Source organism: Euprymna scolopes, chromosome 6, assembly GCF_053919585.1.
Source record: "Euprymna scolopes isolate OS-2025 chromosome 6, ASM5391958v1, whole genome shotgun sequence".
Classification (NCBI taxonomy): domain Eukaryota; kingdom Metazoa; phylum Mollusca; class Cephalopoda; order Sepiida; family Sepiolidae; genus Euprymna; species Euprymna scolopes.
Window position 1 is genome coordinate 147,617,995 of NC_136487.1, and position 22,461 is coordinate 147,640,455.

General features: G+C 31.4%; 1 protein-coding gene across 2 annotated transcripts in view; it reads left to right on the forward strand.

The window, feature by feature from the left end:
• Positions 1-22,461, forward strand: part of LOC145278029 (nuclear factor NF-kappa-B p105 subunit-like) — a 49,464-nt gene that overhangs the window by 22,870 nt on the left and 4,133 nt on the right. Inside the window, exons 4-5 of one of the 2 annotated variants that reach the window (XM_080130241.1) lie at positions 6,281-6,538; positions 14,886-15,069. In XM_080130241.1, the coding sequence (XP_079986367.1) occupies positions 6,281-6,538; positions 14,886-15,069 (442 nt within the window). The remainder of the gene's footprint in view (positions 1-6,280; positions 6,539-14,885; positions 15,070-22,461) is intronic. The other variant, XM_080130242.1, reaches the window with a different exon arrangement.

Genomic DNA, 22,461 nt, shown 5'->3' on the forward strand with positions numbered 1-22,461 from the left:
CCTGAAAAGGGTTGATATGCTGTAAAACAAAAACAACCAAACCAAACCATTCCGTCAGCCATGACCAAGTAGAAGTCTTAAGTAGTTGGTAATTTTATTCTTAGTATCACAAAGACTTGTTACATAACGAATATAAGTGCTAAGTAATAATCAGTTTTATATGGCAGTCTTTTAGAGGTTGATGTTTCAATCTTCAGTACAGGCAATACTAAGAGTACGATTCTTTATTTAATCTACAAAGGTTGCTTATTCTCATTCCATCAGCCATGACCGAGTAGAAGTCCTAAGGAATTTGTAATTACTGTTGTAAAACTTGACATTCTTTAATATTATGTTATTATTTGTGCTGAAAATAATGTTCTGATTGGCATAATCGTTGGAGTGGTTGATAATGGTCTAGAAGGCTGAGGTTCAATCTTTGGTGGAGTCTTGCCAAAGACTGAAGAAATGGTATTTTATGCTTCCTTGCTAAACTATCAACATCTTAATGTGAGGATAAAGAGTAAGTGGAACAATCTAGGAAAAGGAGTTGCATCCTTCCCTACATCTTTTTATAGGAGCTAAATAAATGGGAGCTTTTGGGTCACTCTTGACTATGATTGATCCATTTATTATATGCATGGTTGCTGATTAATAATAAGTGCTATCAGATCAGTCTGTCTGAAGATACTGGCTTCCTGACCTAAACTGCACCAAACATTGATGTTATTTGTTTCTTTTCTCTTTGCAAAACTCAATCATGTTCTGCAAAGCAAAATGGAAACATAACAATGTTACTCGACAAAACAAGCAAACCAAATACCATGAATAAATATTTGAAGATATAAAGAACTTGGAAGCATAAAAACTTTTATGAAAATGACTAAATTTGGTATTAAACGACGCGAAAAGGGTTGATATGTTGTAAAAAAAAAAACCCAGTAAAATCAAATAAGAATAGTTTAAAAAAAACATAAAAAAAATAAAAATCATGACTGGTTTAGTTTGATAGTTATAAAATTGATACGTTTAGTTAGACCCGTAAACACGTACTGGAATAATTATCATGGCCCGTATGTAAATGTTAGGCAGACTAATAAGAGTTATTTCGGTCCTGGATATGACCTTAAACTATATCCAGTGGTGAGGCCCCAGCTTGCAGGCTTTGGGGAGTGTGGAGCCACCCTTTAATTGCCATTGCTCCCAGGTCCACTCTGACCTGGAGTGATAGTATATGTTAGGGTCCCAACTATGGGTTAAATAGAAACCGACTTGAAAATAACAAATATTCTATTAAAAAATCTTTCTTCAAAATCTTTGGATTCGGCATTAAATAACCCGAAAAGGGTTGATATGCCGTAAAACAAAAATAATCAACCGACCAACCAAAGAGTTATCTCCCTTTAACTGTGATGTTTTTATGATACTTAAAAATAGATTTCAACAAAGTGTTATAATTTCATTACAATTGATGCAGCACTTACAGGCATGATAACATAAATATCACTGATCTTTATGCAGTTTATTGATGAAAAGAAAAGGCACAGGTGTGTAAAGTTTTTTTTTTTTTTCACATAAACCAAGTTTTTCGTATTTTTCATTCGCAGCATTTTGATTAATTTACTGCACTAAATGATCCTTCCATTCAGTCTTGAATAACAATGGAGGAATCTTGTAAGGGTAGCTGCGCGTGTAATTGTGAAGTAAGCATTGTGCAATCCCTAACCGCACATCTCTTGAATCGGTACTGCTTGGATCCAGTGACAAGAAGAGGCCCAAGACTGACTGGAAACAATGCCGAGATAAGCAGAGAGCGCATACAGCACTTGGAATTCCCAAATGGTTACCCGTTTTAGTACTGACCAGGCTCAACGTTGCTTAACTTTGGTGATCTTACAGAACCAGTGTGTCAACATGACTAAGCCATGTATACTGCACGAAATAATGACAACTCAAAATACGTATTTTACATTATAAACAAAAAAAAAAATTTTTTTTTTATGTATGACAAATTGTTGGCAAGTTTTTTACTTTGCAGTATTAGTATATTTTTTTTTTTGTTAATTCTTTACATCAAGTGGCTTCATGACCTGTCTGGAGCAAAAAAATAAGGCATGACAAATGTATAACTCCTGCTAATTGTTGTTGAGCATCATTTGTGATGATGTTTTTTTGGTTTTTTTTTAGCATTCGTCTCCGATATCTTTCTATTACAAATTTTTTCTAGAAGGATACCAGGTACTTAGGCGAAGAACCACATGAAGGTTGCCAACATTCCTAAGTAAAAGTGTTTCTGTAGAACGAACTGGGTTCAAACTTAGCATCACATGATTATCAGTTTGCGTCGTTAACTGCTAGACCACCTTCATCTCCTTGCTCCTGCTGATTCTCTATTTCTGTTATTTTTTAGCGATAATGAATTAAAGCACGACAAATTGCTTCTGATGCTTTTTTTTTTTTTGCTAAAAATCTTTGTAAAAAAAAAATAAATAAATAAACATTTTTTTTTTAAATTTTCTTTTTTGCAGATTCAGGGAAATATTAAAACAAAAATCAGTCAGACATAAAAAAAAATATGTTCCTTTAAAATAAAAAGAATAAATATTTGTTTATTTATTTAAAATCATATATTTTTTATTTGTGTTTTTTTTTTTTTTGTTCATCAAAAAAATATTAATAAAAAGTAAATATATCAACAAATTATTTAATTCCTCCAAATTTTGTCCTGTTAGTCAGCAAAAAGAACCCCAAAACTTATTTTTTACAAAAGTTTTCAGGGGAGGAAAAAAATGCTTATTTTTACAAAAAAACTTTAGCACAAATAAAAAGAAAAAAGTTATTTATTGTTTACAAAAATTTTTAGCAAAAAAAAAAAAAAAATTCTTATTTATTCTTTAAAAAAATTTTTAATGAAAAAATAAATCTTATTTATTCTTTAAAAAAAATTTTAATGAAAAAATAAATCTTATTTATTCTTTAAAAAAAATTTTAATGAAAAAATAAAGGTTATTTATTCTTTAAAAAAATTTTAATGAAAAAATAAAGCTTATTTATTCTTTAAAAAAATTTTTAATGAAAAAATAAAGCTTATTTATTCTTTAAAAAATTTTTAATGAAAAAATAAAGCTTATTTATTCTTTAAAAAAAATTTTAATGAAAAAATAAAGCTTATTTATTCTTTAAAAAAATTTTTAATGAAAAAATAAAGTTTATTTATTCTTTAAAAAAATTTTTAATGAAAAAATAAAGCTTATTTATTCTTTAAAAAAAATTTTAATGAAAAAATAAAGCTTATTTATTCTTTAAAAAAATTTTTAATGAAAAAAAGAAAAAAAAAATCAGCATCATACCAGTTTGCCTAAATTAGAATATTTTGTTCTTGATACAAGAAACTTAGATTGCTTGAATGTCATGCCTAAATATCACCCAAATAGAAAATCAACAAGAGTAGTTGTTGCGCTTTGTCGTACATTTGCTTTTTTTCTTCTTAATTCATTGTAGTAAAACTCCCCCCAAAAAGTAACAGAAAGGTTATGTAATGTCTGTCTGTCTGTTCATCATCATCATCAACAACAACATAAACTTTTTTCATTCACCCCAAACAAGGCATATTGCCACAAAACATAAAGAAGTGGCTACTGTGAAAAGCGAAAAATTTATAAGGGATAAGCTAAGGTGTTTGTTCACATTACATTTAAATTTCTGGAGGTAAGTAAAGCTTGAAACAGGGAGTAAGAAGGGAATTCCAGAGGAAGCTACAGGAAAAATCTTGTGACATCTCCGGATCTCTACATTGAAGGAGTTGGATTTAGTAGCTAGTTGTGGGAGTTGCGTTTTATTTTTAAGACCCTTCCAATAGCCCTTCTAAACAAGAATACTAAATGCACACATGCTTAAAAAATTGTAATTTCTTAATTTGAATTGTTGCTCCCCTGCTTTTTAAAAAAAAAAATTTATTGGTAATTTTATTTACCTCCTTACCAAGAAGTCATACACAAAGTCAAGTGTGGGTTCAATGAAACTTCTAGTCAACACATTTTAGTTTAAAATATTTTCTAAGTAAAGTGTTTTCACAAAAAAACAAATTAACTGTATACAGTAATTTTATAGAAAAACCTTTAATATAGTTTAAGAATATCCTTGAAATGTTAGTCCTACAGAATCGTATGACTGTTCTCAGAAAGTGACATTTTTTGTTATGCTTACTATTAAATGTGAATAATAAAAATAGAAATGTATAGAAAATAAACAAAACTATATTTAAATGATAGTAAAAGTTCCGTTAAAATTATGTCCAAGCCAAAATGAGCATAAAAATAAATACATTGAGGAGAAATGTTTTTATATATTAGATGTAGATAATTACTGAGATTTGCAAAAATAAATACTTTCAAAATATTGTATTTTTTAAAATATTGTATTTTCAAAATATAGTATTTTTTAAAATATAGTATTTTCAAATTATTGTATTTTCAAATTATTGTATTTTCAAAATATTGTATTTTTTAAATATTGTATTTTTCAAAATATTGTATTTTTAAAATATTGTATTTTCAAAATATTGTATTTTCAAAATATTGTATTTTTTTAAAATATTGTATTTTTTAAAATATTGTATTTTCAAAATATTGTATTTTCAAAATATTGTATTTTTTTAAATATTGTATTTTTTAAAATATTGTATTTTTAAAATATTGTATTTTCAAAAATAAATACTTTCCATATATTGTAATTCCAAATATTGTAACTTCCATGTATTGTAACTTCCATATATTGTAATTCCAAATATTGTAACTTCCATATATTGTAATTCCAAATATTGTAACTTCCATATATTGTAATTCCATATATTTTAACTTCCAAATATTGTAACTTCCATATATTGTAATTCCAACTATTGTAATTTCTGAATATGCATTATTGCCCCACCCCCACCCCTTTTGAAAAAATTTTTTATATTGGTTATTTTATTTATCTCCTTTTTAAGAGATTATACACAATGGAAATAGTTTTCGAAGAAATCTAGAAATTATTAATTATTGGAATTCTTTTGAGATGAGTAATTTGTATATTTTTATTTATTTGCGGACTATTATCCTCATCTTTCAAGTTATTGTTTCACAGCGTTTCAGCTAACTATTCCTCTGGCATTCGTCAGGTGGTAAACAATGACGAGATAGGAATGCTGAGTCTCTTAACTGTATCCTTAGTGATTACTACCTTCCATAGTTGTCGTAATCCACTGGCCAGCTTTGGGTAGGATACAATACCAGGTGATCATTGTCTAAAAATCGCGGTTTCAATCCTACCCAAAGCCAAAAAACATGGTAAGATGACAACAACTATGGAACGCAGTATTTACTGAGGATATAGTTAAGAGACTCAACATTCGTATCTTGTCGCAGTTAACAACCTGATGATGGCCAGACAAATAGTTGCCCGAAACATCGTGAAACAACAACTATAAAGATGAGGATAACAGTCCACAAATAAATAAATAAATTATACTTAAATAATAAACTGAATACACAGGGGAGGTAACTACAGTCTATCTTGTTACATCCCCCCCACCCCCAAAATAATGGTGCATTATGAAATTGTGAAAGTGCATGTTTCATGTAATAATAATTTCACATCGTACAGGCCTGAATGCGGTATCGTTTGAAAGAATGATTTCTTGGACACATGATATCGAAACATTGGAAAAAATTGTCAATTATTTCATGTAGAAATATTGTTTCATTCATCTTCAGAGGGGGTTCAGATAAAACCTTGCTTTTGGCGCTGTTTACAAACCTCTCTTGTTCGAACGGGTGTTTAGTTCTTTTGTTTTAAGAAGCTATGTTTGTGATGTGATATCTTTGTGTCCTGATGGTCCCATGGATAACGTGTTCGCGCCTAGCATGTGGCATTTTTTTTTTTTTTTTTTTACTTACAAAATTTTGCATTCGGTTTTGGCACCCAGGTCCCGTTTTTTTTTTTTTATGACCGGGTAACGCCGATCATCTCTCCCTAATATATCTATATTTAAAAAAAAAAAATCCCTTTTGAGGAAATAAGTGATTTATTTATTTTTTTTTTAAATTTTATCAATGAACCAACAAATATCAAGTCCGAAAGCCACTCGAGGATAAGAGTTCTATTTCTTAATAGTTTATTATTAAAAATTTGTTTTGTTTCAATAATTTGAAAATATACCAGTCGATTGATAATTTTCTTTTTCAAGTAGTTTAGATTTATTTTCCAAAAACGTTAGATAATTGTTTTCTTTTTCTTTCTTTGTTTTTTTTTTCTCCCCCAGCCGTAAGTGCACGTTCATACGAATGTGTGAAACTGCTTGTCGAGAAAAACGCCAACTTAGAGGCAGTCACATTCACACAAACAACAGCGATTCACCAGGCCGTTGAGATAAACGAGATACAAATCCTCGTCTACCTGCTGAAATGTGGCGCCAGGTTTGACGTTGTCGACGAGAACCAGTTAACACCTGTATTCCTGGCTGCACAACGAGGCCACTACGAATGTCTGAAAATCTTGCTTGAAAAAGCAGTAGAGTCAGGTGAGAAGAGGTTCTTCTTTACTCCGATCGTATCTGCCAGCAACGAAAGTGCAATGATGCGACAGAATATTGTCCATTTTTGCCAATGTAACACTACAACATTTGCATCCATGATGCTAATGAGTTTTGGCAACTCTTTTGTGTAAAAAGACCAAAAAGAGTCATGTTTTTGGAACTCGTAAAACAGCATTGCCGCTTTTTAAATTTAGATTGTTTCATTGCCGAAAAAGAAAACGGGCCTATAAAATGGTACCGTACTTGCTTGATTAATAACTTTTGAAAATGCATTCAAATTCTGTACACACATTTCTCTGGCATATATATTATTCATGAAAACAGTTTCTAAAGACAACTAGCAAAAATTGAGTTTTATTAAATTGCCCTAAGATTTTAAAAGTTTTTGGGAAATAATTGCTCCTCCCCCATTGATATGATTCAAACTCTTTGTTTTTGTTTTGTTTTTTTTTCAAACTATTTTTTGGATGTGTTCATTACTGTGACACGCCAATTAAATAGATATTGGTTTTACTTGAAATTCAATATTTCGATTTTTGAATTTTGCTCAAAGAACGAACGAGCACCTTAATTCATATAGACGGGGAGGAAGAGATAATCTAAGATACAAGGGACCTCATCACGCTTTTGTCCATGACTAACACTTGACTCGACTACATCCAGTGCTGGCATTCTCTCTTACCATTTCTTGTAAAAAGTAGCACCTAACGTCTAATTTCTTGCGTGTCTCACTTTTCCAGCTGTGACCCGGAAAGATTTTTATGACTGAACGATATTTCTAAGGAATTAATTCCTATCTCAGTCATGTAAATTCTTTTGAGTTGCAAACTAAAACACACACTCGAGTTCAATTATTTTATCTTTCTTTCTCACACAACAAGACGTTCGCATCTTTACCTAAGCAGCAGCAGGGGTTTCAGTTTTCTGCTTTTTATCGGAATTACACTTTTAAATTCAGCGAGGGAAGTTTTCTACTTATATCGCTAAGGTCCTCTCATCTGGCCAGTTTGTTGTTTGAAATCCGCTTTTTTTTTTTTTTTTTTTAAATAATTAAATCTGATTTTCCCCCCTCATGACAGTTCTCGCTAAAAACTGAAAATATTCATTTTGTTTTAAAGTTTAAGATTTCAAGCCATTTGTGCAATAAATAAGAGAAAGTTAGATGAGTTTTTGTTTGTAAGTTTACTTTCACGCATCAAACATTTAATCATGCTAACCCGACAAGGTATGATATGAAAGTATATCCGGAAACTTTGTTGGGTATTTAGTCACGATAAAAGGTTTGAAACTAGAAACACTAATCCTACCTTGGCAGAGTTCAAAATAGATTTTGTAACCTAGTACGGGATGCCTTTTTCTCTTCCCTGCAACCTCTTTCCCACAGAAGAGACATTGCGAGTCTGTCTCTGCTTTGTCATTATTTTCATGGCAGGTGCTCGTCTGAGGTCCAATCTATGATCCCCCCTTGCCAAACTTCCACAAAAAAACACCCATCTAGCTGAAACCACTATCAATAATTTCCCAACTCTTTATTTGTGCCTAAACTTAAACGTAGATTCCATGAACAAAGTTTCTTTCTTAGAACTGAACGCATGTGGAACTCTTTTCCGTTTCCCTGCTTTCCGGCTGACTACAATATGGTTGTCTTCAAGTCCGACGTAAACAAGTTCTTGATGAGTTGTCCCCTTAAGTAATCCAATTTACCAAATTTACACTATTAACGCTTACTTGGACATTTTTTTATTGACTATTGTACACTCATTAACTCTTATCCTCGAGTAACCTCTGGGCCTTGATAAGTGGTGACTCCTTTGTAAAAAAAAAAAAAAAGTAAATAAAAAACTGAATCATGCCGTGAATGTGTGTGTGTGTTCAATGCACAAGCCATGATCATCTATTTGTTGTTCTGGTATGAAGTCAGTGTTTGATTTCTACACTGATTGCAGTGTGTCAGTGCTACTTGTAGTCAGTGTTAAAAAAGAAGAACTCTTCAAATACAATTACAAATCTCTACTTATATATAAAAGGCACTTTATCTGTGTGTCTGTCTCTCTGTGTTCCTTCCAAATGGACTCTGAAATGGTTGGGCAGATTGGTTTTAAATTTCACACAAATGTACTTTATGTGTCTGGGAGTGTTCTAATATAGGTTTTGTATCAGAATGCTTCCGATAAGTATTGAAAATTGATACATGAAAAAATCTGAAGGAACAATCTGATTTTGTTAACACTCTCATACAGCCTAACATTACAAGTGCATTTGAGAAGTTTAATCACAGCACAAGCAGAAGGGTATAAAATCAACAGTAGGTTCTTTGATATGACAGGGGCGTGTTCAAAATAAATGTTTCTGTTTAAAGCACGATTGAATCACGATAATTGACTTTTGTATTTTAAACTTTAATTCAAGCCATTATATATAAAAATAATTTTATAAATAATATAATATATTGTGGACCAAGTCACTGCGGGGAGACATGTGAAGCTTGATCCAGGTGCACCACGGTGGGTTCTTGACTAGAGTAGGCAGTCAATCAGTTTGATTGAAAAATGGGTGATTACATCAGTTTCGATGACAATAAGAAAATATGGGAGTGTGAAACATTCGTTGATCATCATTCAATCCCAGGCAACGTCGGGTAACCCTGCCGGTATGAAAATAGTAATCAACTTGTTGGCTCGATCAAAAATAATGCAGGTCACAAATCGTTGGAAATTTTCTCCCCTTTCTCCTTCCCCAACTCGTCTAAGTCGGCAAATATTAAAACCAATGGGCATACTGATAATCCATTGGCTAACTTTTTTTTTGCTTATCGCAATGTAAATAACCAATCGTGCCGTTTCTTGTTGTAAAGTCGATCCTCACTAGTTACCTATGCCCCCCCTCGACGTACATAGTCCCAATAAACGCAACAAACAGCAAAATCATGGCCTTGTGTATGAACAAATAAAGTCTGCTTGGTATAGTTATCCTACACTGGTTTATACAAGGATTACTTTCTCTAATTGATGTTGCCTATAATAACAACACAAAGTTGGATACTCTACCAGACCAGATGCAGTCTTGTCCTGGAATCCAGTAAGACCAACAAACCAAAAGGAAGATATACTACAACGTAATTGATTAGTCAATAAATGAGAGCGAAATTAATATTCTTAATTTATTACTTGTTTTGCTTAGACTATGGTTCTCAAAGAAGGTGGGTTCCCTCTATCGAGCTAGAAGACTACCCACGCCTGAGAGTATCCTGTACCTTTACAAGGCCACCATTCACCCATGCATGGAGTATTGTTGCCACATCTGGGCTGGCGCATCTACCGAAAGAGTTGTCAATCTAATTGGTCCCACTTTATCAACTAAGCTCCAGCTGTCTCATCGCTGCACTGTTGCATCACTGTACATGTTTTACAAATATTTTAATGGAATGTGTTCTGATGAACTCGTTTCACTTGTACTCCGTCGACGTACATATCCCTGACAAACCCGCTTAGTAATAAGATCTCACCCCTTCACTGTTGTTGTCCCTAAATGCCAGAAAGTTTTCTATTCTAATAGTTTCTTTCTTCGAACAGCTAGACTTTGGGATTCCCTTCCTGCTGTCTGTTTCCCTGGCTGTACTGATATGCAGAAGTTTAAATGTAACATAAACAAATATCTTGTTAATCTTTCCTTGACATGATCCCAAATAGTAGCCCCTTACGTCCAAGTGGCGATATGCTTTGTAAGGGGTGAACATGAGTAAAAAAAAAAAAATCTTAGGTGTTATTTGTGCAGTGTTTCAGTCGGTGTCGCCTCCGACTTTTGTTAGGTATCTAGGAAAAGAAAGGAGAAAAGTTACTGGCTCCATAGATGGTGTCGTATTCTTGTTTTTGTTTTTTCGCTGTGGTTTTGTATGCGTGAAAAAATTTGGTTGACAAGTTTGACGGGATTGTCTCCCTTTTACTGTTGCAATTTTAAGGAGGGGGGGGGTTTGCATGATTTTTGTCTTTTCTTTATAACTAGTGAGGGGTACCCGGCGTTGCCCAGGTGTTTGGAGGTGTGTGTGGTTTTGGGTAAATCAAAACTCCGGGGCAGGAAGGGGGGGTTAAAAAAAAAATGTTTTGGTAGGTAAGTATGAGGATCGAACCCGAACCGTTGAGGCAAAGTTGTAAATTAAAGTGTGAAAAAAAAGAGTGCGACAGTTTTAACCATTGGGCCACCGCGAGATGCTAACGGAAACACGTTTGAATTTATTTAATTACTTGGATTTGGCAGGTGCACGTTTTGATGACTTAATGAGGTCAAGTTTGACTGTGGGACAGTATTTCATTTACTGCGGGAACGCTTTTTTTAATTTTTATTTTCCCAAAATATTATAGGAAAAAGACTAACCCACATGCGGCGAGCGACAAATGTTGAATATTTATCTTCCCGAAATCGAGCAAATTAAATAGACAGGCGAGCTTCGTTGCTAACTGTGAGATATTACGATTTACATGTGATATAAAAAGTTTTAAAAAGTTGTGAACCGACTGACCGCTTCTCTGAAAAGAGCCTTTTGTAGACATACAGAAAAAGCGAACACACACATACATACATTTTCGCTTTTATATATATAGATTAAAAGTTCCTATATACTGCTGATATCTATGCCTGGTCTGCTTTAATACAAACAATCAGCCCTCATCTAAAAAATTCCGAACTGTAATGGAATATTCGAATATCTATGCATCTCATATAGAGATTAAGTGTTAACCCCAGGAAGAAGTCTCTTGGTGTTTAACAAGTTCAACTGAAGTAAAATGAAACAAAAAATGTTAATATTTTATAGCAGATATGATAATATTGAACCCAGGTACAAACAGCGTAGGTTTCTACAGCAGACAGGATAATATTGAACCCAGGTCACACAGCGTAGGTTTCTATAGCAGACATGATAATATTGAACCCAGGTCAAAAAGCGTAGATTTCTATAGCAGATATGAAAATATTGAACCCAGGTCATACAGTGAGGTTTCTATAGCAGACATGATAATATTGAACCCAGGTCAAACAGTGTAGGTTTCTATAGCAGACATGATAATATTTAACCCAGGTCAAACAGCGTAGGTTTCTATAGCAGATATGATAATATTGAACGCAGATCAAAAAGCGTAGATTTCTATAGCAGATATGATAATATTGAACCCAGGTCATACAGTGTAGGTTTCTATAGCAGATATGATAATATTGAACCCAGGTCATACAGTGTAGGTTTCTATAGCAGACATGATAATATTGAACCCAGGTCAAACAGTGTAGGTTTCTATAGCAGATATGATAATATTGAACCCAGGTCAAAAAGCGTAGATTTCTATAGCAGACATGATAATATTGAACCCAGGTCATACAGTGTAGGTTTCTATAGCAGATATGATAATATTGAACCCAGGTCATACAGTGTAAGTTTCTATAGCAGACATGATAATATTGAACCCAGGTCAAACAGTGTAGGTTTCTATAGCAGATATGATAATATTGAACCCAGGTCAAAAAGCGTAGATTTCTATAGCAGACATGATAATATTGAACCCAGGTCATACAGTGTAGGTTTCTATAGCAGATATGATAATATTGAACCTAGGTCAATCAGCGTAAGTTTCTATAGCAGACATGATAATATTGAACCCAGGTCAATCAGCGTAGGTTTCTATAGCAGACATGATAATATTGAACCCAGGTCAAAAAGCGTAGATTTCTATAGCAGATATGATAATATTGAACCCAGGTCATACAGTGTAGGTTTCTATAGCAGACATGATAATATTGAACCCAGGTCACACAGCGTAGGTTTCTATAGCAGACATGATAATATTGAACCCAGGTCAAAAAGCGTAGATTTCTATAGCAGATATGAAAATATTGAACCCAGGTCATACAGTGAGGTTTCTATAGCAGACATGATAATATTGAACCCAGGTCAAACAGTGTAGGTTTCTATAGCAGACATGATAATATTTAACCCAGGTCAAACAGCGTAGGTTTCTATAGCAGATATGATAATATTGAACGCAGATCAAAAAGCGTAGATTTCTATAGCAGATATGATAATATTGAACCCAGGTCATACAGTGTAGGTTTCTATAGCAGATATGATAATATTGAACCCAGGTCATACAGTGTAGGTTTCTATAGCAGACATGATAATATTGAACCCAGGTCAAACAGTGTAGGTTTCTATAGCAGATATGATAATATTGAACCCAGGTCAAAAAGCGTAGATTTCTATAGCAGACATGATAATATTGAACCCAGGTCATACAGTGTAGGTTTCTATAGCAGATATGATAATATTGAACCCAGGTCATACAGTGTAGGTTTCTATAGCAGACATGATAATATTGAACCCAGGTCAAACAGTGTAGGTTTCTATAGCAGATATGATAATATTGAACCCAGGTCAAAAAGCGTAGATTTCTATAGCAGACATGATAATATTGAACCCAGGTCATACAGTGTAGGTTTCTATAGCAGATATGATAATATTGAACCTAGGTCAATCAGCGTAAGTTTCTATAGCAGACATGATAATATTGAACCCAGGTCAATCAGCGTAGGTTTCTATAGCAGACATGATAATATTGAACCCAGGTCAAAAAGCGTAGATTTCTATAGCAGATATGATAATATTGAACCCAGGTCATACAGTGTAGGTTTCTATAGCAGACATGATAATATTGAACCCAGGTCACACAGCGTAGGTTTCTATAGCAGACATGATAATATTGAACCCAGGTCAAAAAGCGTAGATTTCTATAGCAGATATGAAAATATTGAACCCAGGTCATACAGTGAGGTTTCTATAGCAGACATGATAATATTGAACCCAGGTCAAACAGTGTAGGTTTCTATAGCAGACATGATAATATTTAACCCAGGTCAAACAGCGTAGGTTTCTATAGCAGATATGATAATATTGAACGCAGATCAAAAAGCGTAGATTTCTATAGCAGATATGATAATATTGAACCCAGGTCATACAGTGTAGGTTTCTATAGCAGACATGATAATATTGAACCCAGGTCATACAGTGTAGGTTTCTATAGCAGATATGATAATATTGAACCCAGGTCATACAGTGTAGGTTTCTATAGCAGACATGATAATATTGAACCCAGGTCATACAGTGTAGGTTTCTATAGCAGATATGATAATATTGAACCCAGGTCATACAGTGTAGGTTTCTATAGCAGACATGATAATATTGAACCCAGGTCATACAGTGTAGGTTTCTATAGCAGATATGATAATATTGAACCCAGGTCAAAAAGCGTAGGTTTCTATAGCAGACATGATAATATTGAACCCAGGTCAAACAGTGTAGGTTTCTATAGCAGATATGATAATATTGAACCCAGGTCAAAAAGCGTAGATTTCTATAGCAGACATGATAATATTGAACCCAGGTCATACAGTGTAGGTTTCTATAGCAGATATGATAATATTGAACCCAGGTCATACAGTGTAGGTTTCTATAGCAGACATGATAATATTGAACCCAGGTCAAACAGTGTAGGTTTCTATAGCAGATATGATAATATTGAACCCAGGTCAAAAAGCGTAGATTTCTATAGCAGACATGATAATATTGAACCCAGGTCATACAATGTAGGTTTCTATAGCAGATATGATAATATTGAACCTAGGTCAATCAGCGTAGGTTTCTATAGCAGACATGATAATATTGAACCTAGGTCAATCAGCTAAGGTTTCTATAGCAGACATGATAATATTGAACCCAGGTCAAAAAGCGTAGATTTCTATAGCAGATATGATAATATTGAACCCAGGTCATACAGTGTAGGTTTCTATAGCAGACATGATAATATTGAACCCAGGTCAAACAGCGTAGGTTTTTATAGCAGATATGATGATATTGAACCCAGGTCAAACAGTGTAGGTTTCTATAGCAGACATGATGATATTGAACCCAGGTCAAACAGTGTAGGTTTCTATAGCAGACATGATGATATTAAACCCAGGTCATACAGTATAGGTTTCCATAGCAGACATGATAATATTGAACCCAGTTCAAACAGTATAAGTTTCTTTAGCAAAGAATTATGATATTGAGTCTGGATTGAGCAATAAAACTGGTCCCAACTTGTCTTATCCTCACCATAAAATGATCTGCCTTTACCTAATATGTAGTTTGAAAATTAAAGAAATGTCAAAAGTTAAAAACATTTTTTGTATGTTTAAATTACATTGTACATTTATTTTCTATTTATTTTCTATTTTATTTTCTCCCCAATCTTGAAGATATCTGTGAGACGTGAATGATTCTTTTTTTATTATTATTATTATTTTTTAGATTGGGGTTCGATGGTTGATGAGGCAGCATTTGATGGTGCGAGTCCATTATTGGCAGCAGCACAGGAAGGACATGATAATTGTGTGGAGTTGCTTCTGTCCTATAATGCAAACCCAAACCTTTTCACATTAGATTCAATTCCAATATGTGCGTTACAATCAGCCATTGTTTGTAACAGATTTCGGTGAGTAATCTCCCCATATCCATACATGCATTTTTTTTTTAAAATTTAAAAATATTTAGTTTTAAATTTATTTTATTTCTTTCAAAAAAAATTTAAGTATCCTATTTTTTAATTAAAGAATATTTGATTTTAAAATTATTTTATTTCTTGAAATAAAATTTAAAGTATTGCTTTTTTTTCTAATTAAAAAATATTTAGTTTTAAATTTATTTTATTTCTTTAAAAAAAAATTTAAGTATCCTTTTTTTTAATTAAAGAATATTTGATTTTAAAATTATTTTATTTCTTGAAAAAAAATTAAAGTGTTGCTTCTTTTTTCTAATTTAAGAATATTTTTGGTCTTAAAATTATTTCTTTTAAAAAAGTTTTTAAGTATTGCTTTTTTTTCTAATTTAAGAATATTTAGTTTTAAAATTATTTTATTTCTTTTTTGGGGATGTTTAACTTTGGTAAGTGACTTTGTTTTTTAAATTTACGATTTTTTTGTTTTTAAATTAAATTTTTATAAATGTAAGACATTCTTGTTTTTAAATTTAATTTGCTTTTGAATTTAAGATTTTTAGTTTTTTTAATTTTTGTTTTTTTTTAAATTTAAGATATTTTTGTTTTTAACGTAAATTATTTGTATTATTATTTTAAGAACAATTTGTTTTTTTAAATTTAAGAATGTTAATTTGAATTCTTTTTTGTTTAAATTAAAAGAATATTTTTAATAAAGTTACTTTTTAATCTTTTTTTTTCAATTTTAAGAATTTCAAATTTCAAAATGTTCATGTCATGTGTTTATTTCCTCAAATTAAAGGAATTTTTGCTTTGAGCTTTTTAATTTCTTTTTTGCATCATAACTTTCATAAGTTGTTTTTAGAAATTTTTTTGTGGTTTTCAATTTTAAATTTCTTTTCTCCTTTAAATATAGTAATTTGTTTTGTTAATTTAAGTACTTATTTTTTTAATTTAATTTTTTGAATTATAAAAATTCATTTTTCAAATTAAAAAAAAAGAAAGATTTATTGATTAAAATTTGTTTTTAATAAAATTTTCGTTTCATTTTAAATTTAAGAATTTTAAATGTTTTTTTAAAATTAATCTCCACTTTAAATGAAGAGAAATTGAGTGCTCAATTAAATTAGATTGAATTCACAGAACTTTTTTTGTGAAAATCACTTCAGACAAGGCATTATACTACTTAATATATGGCGTTAAAAAAAAAAATAGTTCAAGGTGAAAAATAGTCAACGATAAGTTTTAGATGGATAGATTCCAACCTAGACAACAGCAATTCTTTCCTCTTTATTTAAAACTTCATTCATGGAGTGTGAGGACTAAAGGACAAAATAAGGGAAGCGAAAATTATGAGGATGCGGAAACTAAACATTAGGTCCACTTTCTATTATTGTTTTTTTATTTAATTACTAGTGTGGGTGCCCGGCGTTGCCCGGGTGTTTGGAGGTGCAAAAAAAAAAGTTTTGGTAGGGAGGTTGGCTCGAACCCGAAACCTTGAGGCAAATAGCCTGATAACTTACCATGACGCTACATGGGCAGAGAAGTGATAATGGATGAAATTAAATGTTTAAAAAAGCAGGTGGTTAAACGAACGTCAACGTGTGCTTTCCTAGGTTAAACATCACGCCATAGTAGTAGAGAAATGAAATCACAGCGCAAATTTGGTAACGTAAAAGTTGCAGAAATAAAAGATACAGACGACCTCCTTTTGTAAAAGTTCTAAGAAACAGTAACCCTCCCCCCAAGCGTTCCCTGCAAAAAAGACTTTGACGGACATACGAAAAAATGCACACACACACACACTTTCACTTTTATATTATAGATTATCATAATTTCTATATATGTTTTTTTTGTTTTCTTTAAATTTTTAAATAAATATTTATCATCTACATAGATAATTTTTTTTTAAAATAAGCAAATAAATATTTATTATCCATGTATATAATTTTTTAAAAATAAATCAATATTTATTATTCATATATATATTTTTAAATTTTTAAATAAATATTTATTATCCAAATATATAATTTTTTTAAAATGAATATTTATTATCCACATATATAATTTTTTAAAAATAAATATTTATTATCCATGTATATATAATTAAAAAATAAAATATATATAAATAAATATTTATTAACCGCATATATAATTTTTTTTTTAAATATTTATTAACCACATATATAATTTTTTTTTTAAATATTTGTTATCCACGTATATAATTTTTTTTAAATAAATAAAAATGTAATATCCACATATAATTTTTTTAAAAATAAATATTCATTATCTATATAATTAAAAAAAAATATTTATTATCCATATATATATAACTTTTGTTTAAATAAAAAAAATTTATCATCCACATAATTTTGAAAAAATATAAATATTCATTATCTATATAATTTAAAAAAAAATATTTATTATCCACGTATATAATTTTTTAAAATAAATATTCATTATCTATATAATTAAAAAAAAATTTATTATCCATATATATATATATATATATATATATATATATATATATATATATATATATATATTTTTAATCAATAAATATTTATTAGCCACATGTATATTTGTCTCTCAATTATTAAAAGAATTATCCAAAGATTGAGATTTTGCGGGCGTATCAGTCCAGGATTTCAGATTTTAGCATATAAATATTCATTATCTATATAATTAAAAAAAAAATTATTATTCATATATATATATAATATTTTTTTTTAAATAAAAATTTATTATCCACATAATGTTTTTTTTTAAATAGATATTCATTATGTATATAATTAAAAACAAAAATATTTATTATCCACATATATAATTTTAAAAAAAATAAATATTCAATATCTATATAAAAAAAAGTTATTATCCATATATATATATATATATATATATATATATAATTTTATTTATTTTAAATAAATAAAAATTTATTATCCATATAATTTATTAAAAATAAATATTCATTATCTATATATATATAAAAAAAATTATTATCCATATATATATAATTTTTTTTAAATAAATAAAAATTTATTATCCACATAATTTTTTTTAAAAAATAAATATTCATTATCTATATAATTAAAAAAAAAATTTATTATCCATATATATATATATATATATATAATTTTTTAAAATAAATATTCATTATCTATATAATAAAAAAATATATATATATTTATTATCCATATATATATATATATATATATATATATATATATATATATATATATATATATATATAATTTTTTAAAATCAATAAATATTTATTAGCCACATGCATATTTGTCTCTCAATTATTAAAAGAATTATCCAAAGATTGAGATTTTGCCAGCGTATCAGTCCAGGATTTCAGATTTTAGCATATTGGAAATATAATCGAAAGCTTCAACTTGAAAGAGAAAATAAGTTGAAGAAAGTGGAGCACTTTAAGATCAAAGACACCTTCAAGAAGTAGACTACCTTATTTTGTCCTTTAGTCCTCACACTCCATGAGTGATGTTTCTGACCAATTGGGAATAATTGCTGGGGTTTTTTTTTTTATTGGAATCTATCCATTTTACACTTATTGTTGGCTTTTTTTTTGATGTTGAAATAATTTTTTTTATTACTAAGTTGTAACAAGAGTTTTTTATTTTCATTCAAACTCAGACCTTACACTACTTTTGTTTTTCAAACGTTCACAAAACACACTCAACTAGCTACAACCATTATCAACAATTCCCCCCCCCCCCACTCTCTGTCTGTGCCTAAATCTAAACGCAAATTCCACAAAGCTTCTGTTTTAGAATTGGCCGCCTGTGGACCACTGTTCCGCTGGCTTGCTTCTCAGCCGATTACAATATGGTAGCCTTCAAGTTCAATGTAAAAAAGTTTTTGTTGAGTCGTCCCCTTAAAGAATCCAATTTTACCTAATCTACACAATTAACGATTACTACACTACCATCTTACATTCATTAACCCTTATCCTCGAGTGACCTTTGGGCCTTGATAAGTGGTGTCTCCTTTGTAAAAAAAAAAATAAATAAATAAAATAAAAAGTGGTTTTATACCTTGTCTGGAGTGATTTCCATAAAAAAGTCACCACAACTTTTTTATTTTATGTCAGTCCCCCCCCCCCCTGTGATGGGCATACACTTAAATATACAAGCAGCAAGAAGAGCATTCGTTTTTTTTTTTGCTAATTAGAAAAAAAATCACACACACAAAATAAATTAATAAGGCCTTTACTAACCATTTCACATGGAATAAATATTTAGTAAACAAATATATGAATATTTATATATATGTGAATAAATATATATATATATATATATATATATATATATATATATTAATTGTCTGTATTTTTTTAATTTTTTATTTTTTGAGATGAGTTGTTTTCATTGATTGAGATTGTCGGACTGACTTCCTCATCTTGGTTGTTATTGTCACAACGTTTCGGCCGTTTTGCCCTCCGGCCTTTGTCAGGTGAACGGTTTGTTAGGAGTCTCAAACCCAACCCTTTATTATTATTACGGGGGTACCGTGTTCGGACTCCAGCTAGGCTTTGGGACATAGTTGCTGATTCTCTGTTTTTCAATGTTACTTTTTCACTGCCTTCGTTCAGGATTGAACTCAGCACCTTTGGGTAACTGTAAACTTTGATACAACGTCTAGGACCACTCGGCCATATGTCACTAGTGACTGACGAAGGCCGGAGGGCAAAACGGCCGAAACGTTGTGACAATAACAACCAAGATGAGGAAATCAGTCCGACAATCTCAATCATATATATATATATATATATATATATATATATATATATATATATATATATGAATAAATATTTAGTAAACAAATATATGAATATTTATGATCTAAATTCACCTTTTGTTTGACTGTAGCATACAAATTTTTGTAATATTTCTCGGTTAAAATTTCCTTTTCAAAATAAGTCTTACCTTAACGGTACAAAATCGTCTTTGAAATCTACTGGGTGGTGGCTTTTTTGCGTCCCTATTCCCTCTTTCTTACAGAAAAGACGTTGCAAGTCTGTCTTGACTCTATCGTTACGTTTATGGTAGATCCTCGACTGCTCCAACTCATGGTTCCTACCCGTGAAACGTTTGCAGTAAATACTCGCCAAGCTGCAACAAGCGCCAACAACTTTCCTCACTCTCTAGCTGTGTTTAAAACTAAAAAAAAGTTCCATGAGTAGCAGTTCTTTCCTATAACTATCCATCTGTGGAACACAATACCATGTGTCTGCTTTCCGGCTGACTATAACATGGCCGTCTTTAAATTTAATATGAATAAATTCCTATTGAGATGTCTTCTAAAATAATCTAACCCTACATAAGTTCCACCATAACTGATCTTGTTGTCTCCTCATCTGCCAAACACTTAACTCTTAATCTAAATTAGCCTCTGAAGCACTGATAAGTGTTGATCTTCCAAGGAAAAAAAAACAAAACAAAATCTATGTATTTGCCGTTTGTTAGTCTGAAGTAACACTGTAATTCCTTATTTGAATTAAATTTAAGGCTTATTCTAAGCAGGGTAAAAATGGATTATGTTTCCATATATCAGATTAACAAGAAAATTGGTCCTGGATATGACCTTAAACTATATCCGATGGTGAGGTCTCAGTTTGCGGGCTTTGGGGAGTGTGGAGCCACCCTTTAATTGCCATTGCTCCCAGGTCCACTCTGACCCCGAGTGGTTGTTAGGGTCCCAACTATGGGTTAAATAGAAACCGACTTTAAAAAAAAAAAAAAAAATATATATTCTATTAAAAAATTTTTTCTTCAAAATAACTGGATTCGGCATTAAATAACCCAAAAAGGGTTGATATGCTGTAAAACAAAAACAACTTGACAAGAAAGTTCTTGCGGTTTTTAACTTTTTAATTCAGATGGCTCAAACAAAGATTTATTGATCGAAATAAGCACCATCAGAATAAACACTTTTGTCAACGCAAAACCAGTGTATTTATGCCAGTAACGTAAGAATCTTGCTTTCCGGTGGTGATGAAGTCACTGAAAGCGTTATTGATATTGCCTAGGTTTTTGAAGCATTTCTCACGCAGAAAATTGTCGAGATGCTTGAAAAAGTGGTAGTCGGTAGATAAGAGGTCTAGAGAGTATGGCAAATAAAGCAGACTTTCATAGTCGAATCCCTTCAACTACTGCATGGTATGTTCAGCAACATTCGGGCGGGCATTGTCATAGAGGAGAATTCTGCCTTTTCTACTGACTAATGCTGCGTGTTGTTGTCGAAGTTTCTGATGCATTTCATCCATTTCTTGACAGTACTTTGTCATAATCCTTTCGCCTGCATTAAAAAAAACTAATGGATGAGACCGGTCGCAGACCACCAAACAGTCAGCATGACCTTCTTTTGGTGCAATGCTGGCTTCAGGAAGTATTGTGGAGTTTTGTCGGTTTCTAACCACCGAGATGAGCATCATTGGTTGTCGTAAAGAACCCACTTTTCATCGCAAGTCACAATCCGGTCGAGAAACGGGTCGTTATTGTTGCGTGAAAGAAGGAAAGATAACACTTCATAACGGCATTTCTTTTGGTTGTTGTTCAATTCGTGAGACACCCATTTATCAAGTTTTTTGTCTTTCCAATCCCTCTCAAGTGGTTGGAAATCGTTGTGTACGGTACGTCTAATTCAGAAGCAAGTTCTCGAACAGGTATGCGTGGATTGGCTTCGACTAAGGCTCTTAATTGATCATTGTAAACATCCGATAGACGACTACTACGCTCATCATCTACAAGACTCGTCGCCACCAGAAAATTTCTTAAACCACCATTATGCTGTGCATTCAATAGTGGTTCCGCGGCCAAACGCTTCATGGATATCACAATCTATTTCAGCAGCTTTATTTTGAACAAAATCAAATAAAACCAAATGGAATCGTTTTTAGCATAGGAATATCAGCACAGATTTTCCGATTCCGATACTTAAAAAAGTTTCGATTTTTCCAATTCCCGATTCTAATTAATCATCCCAACACTAGTCTTCGGGGATCAAAGTGTAGTATCTGTTCTTCAGATGCTGCACTTCAGTTTCTTGTTCTCTGTCAGTGGAGGAGAAATCCTTCACGACTGAGTCAATTTTTATTTTTGTTCCTTTTCTCCACGTTAAAAAACGACCCTGGTGTCTAACTCTGTCCCGTGGGGAGGCATTGTAAATAGGAATACTAGTATTATTATCAGTTGAAAGAATTGTTGGGGAAAAAAAATGAATGGAATATATGAATATAAAATTTGATGATCGGTGAAGACAATTCATGGCAAGTATTTATAAACATTTGAGTTGAAGATTACGATGTTGTAGGCCTTAGGGAAGCAATCTTGTAACGTGATCCACGTTAAATTAATTTTATTATTA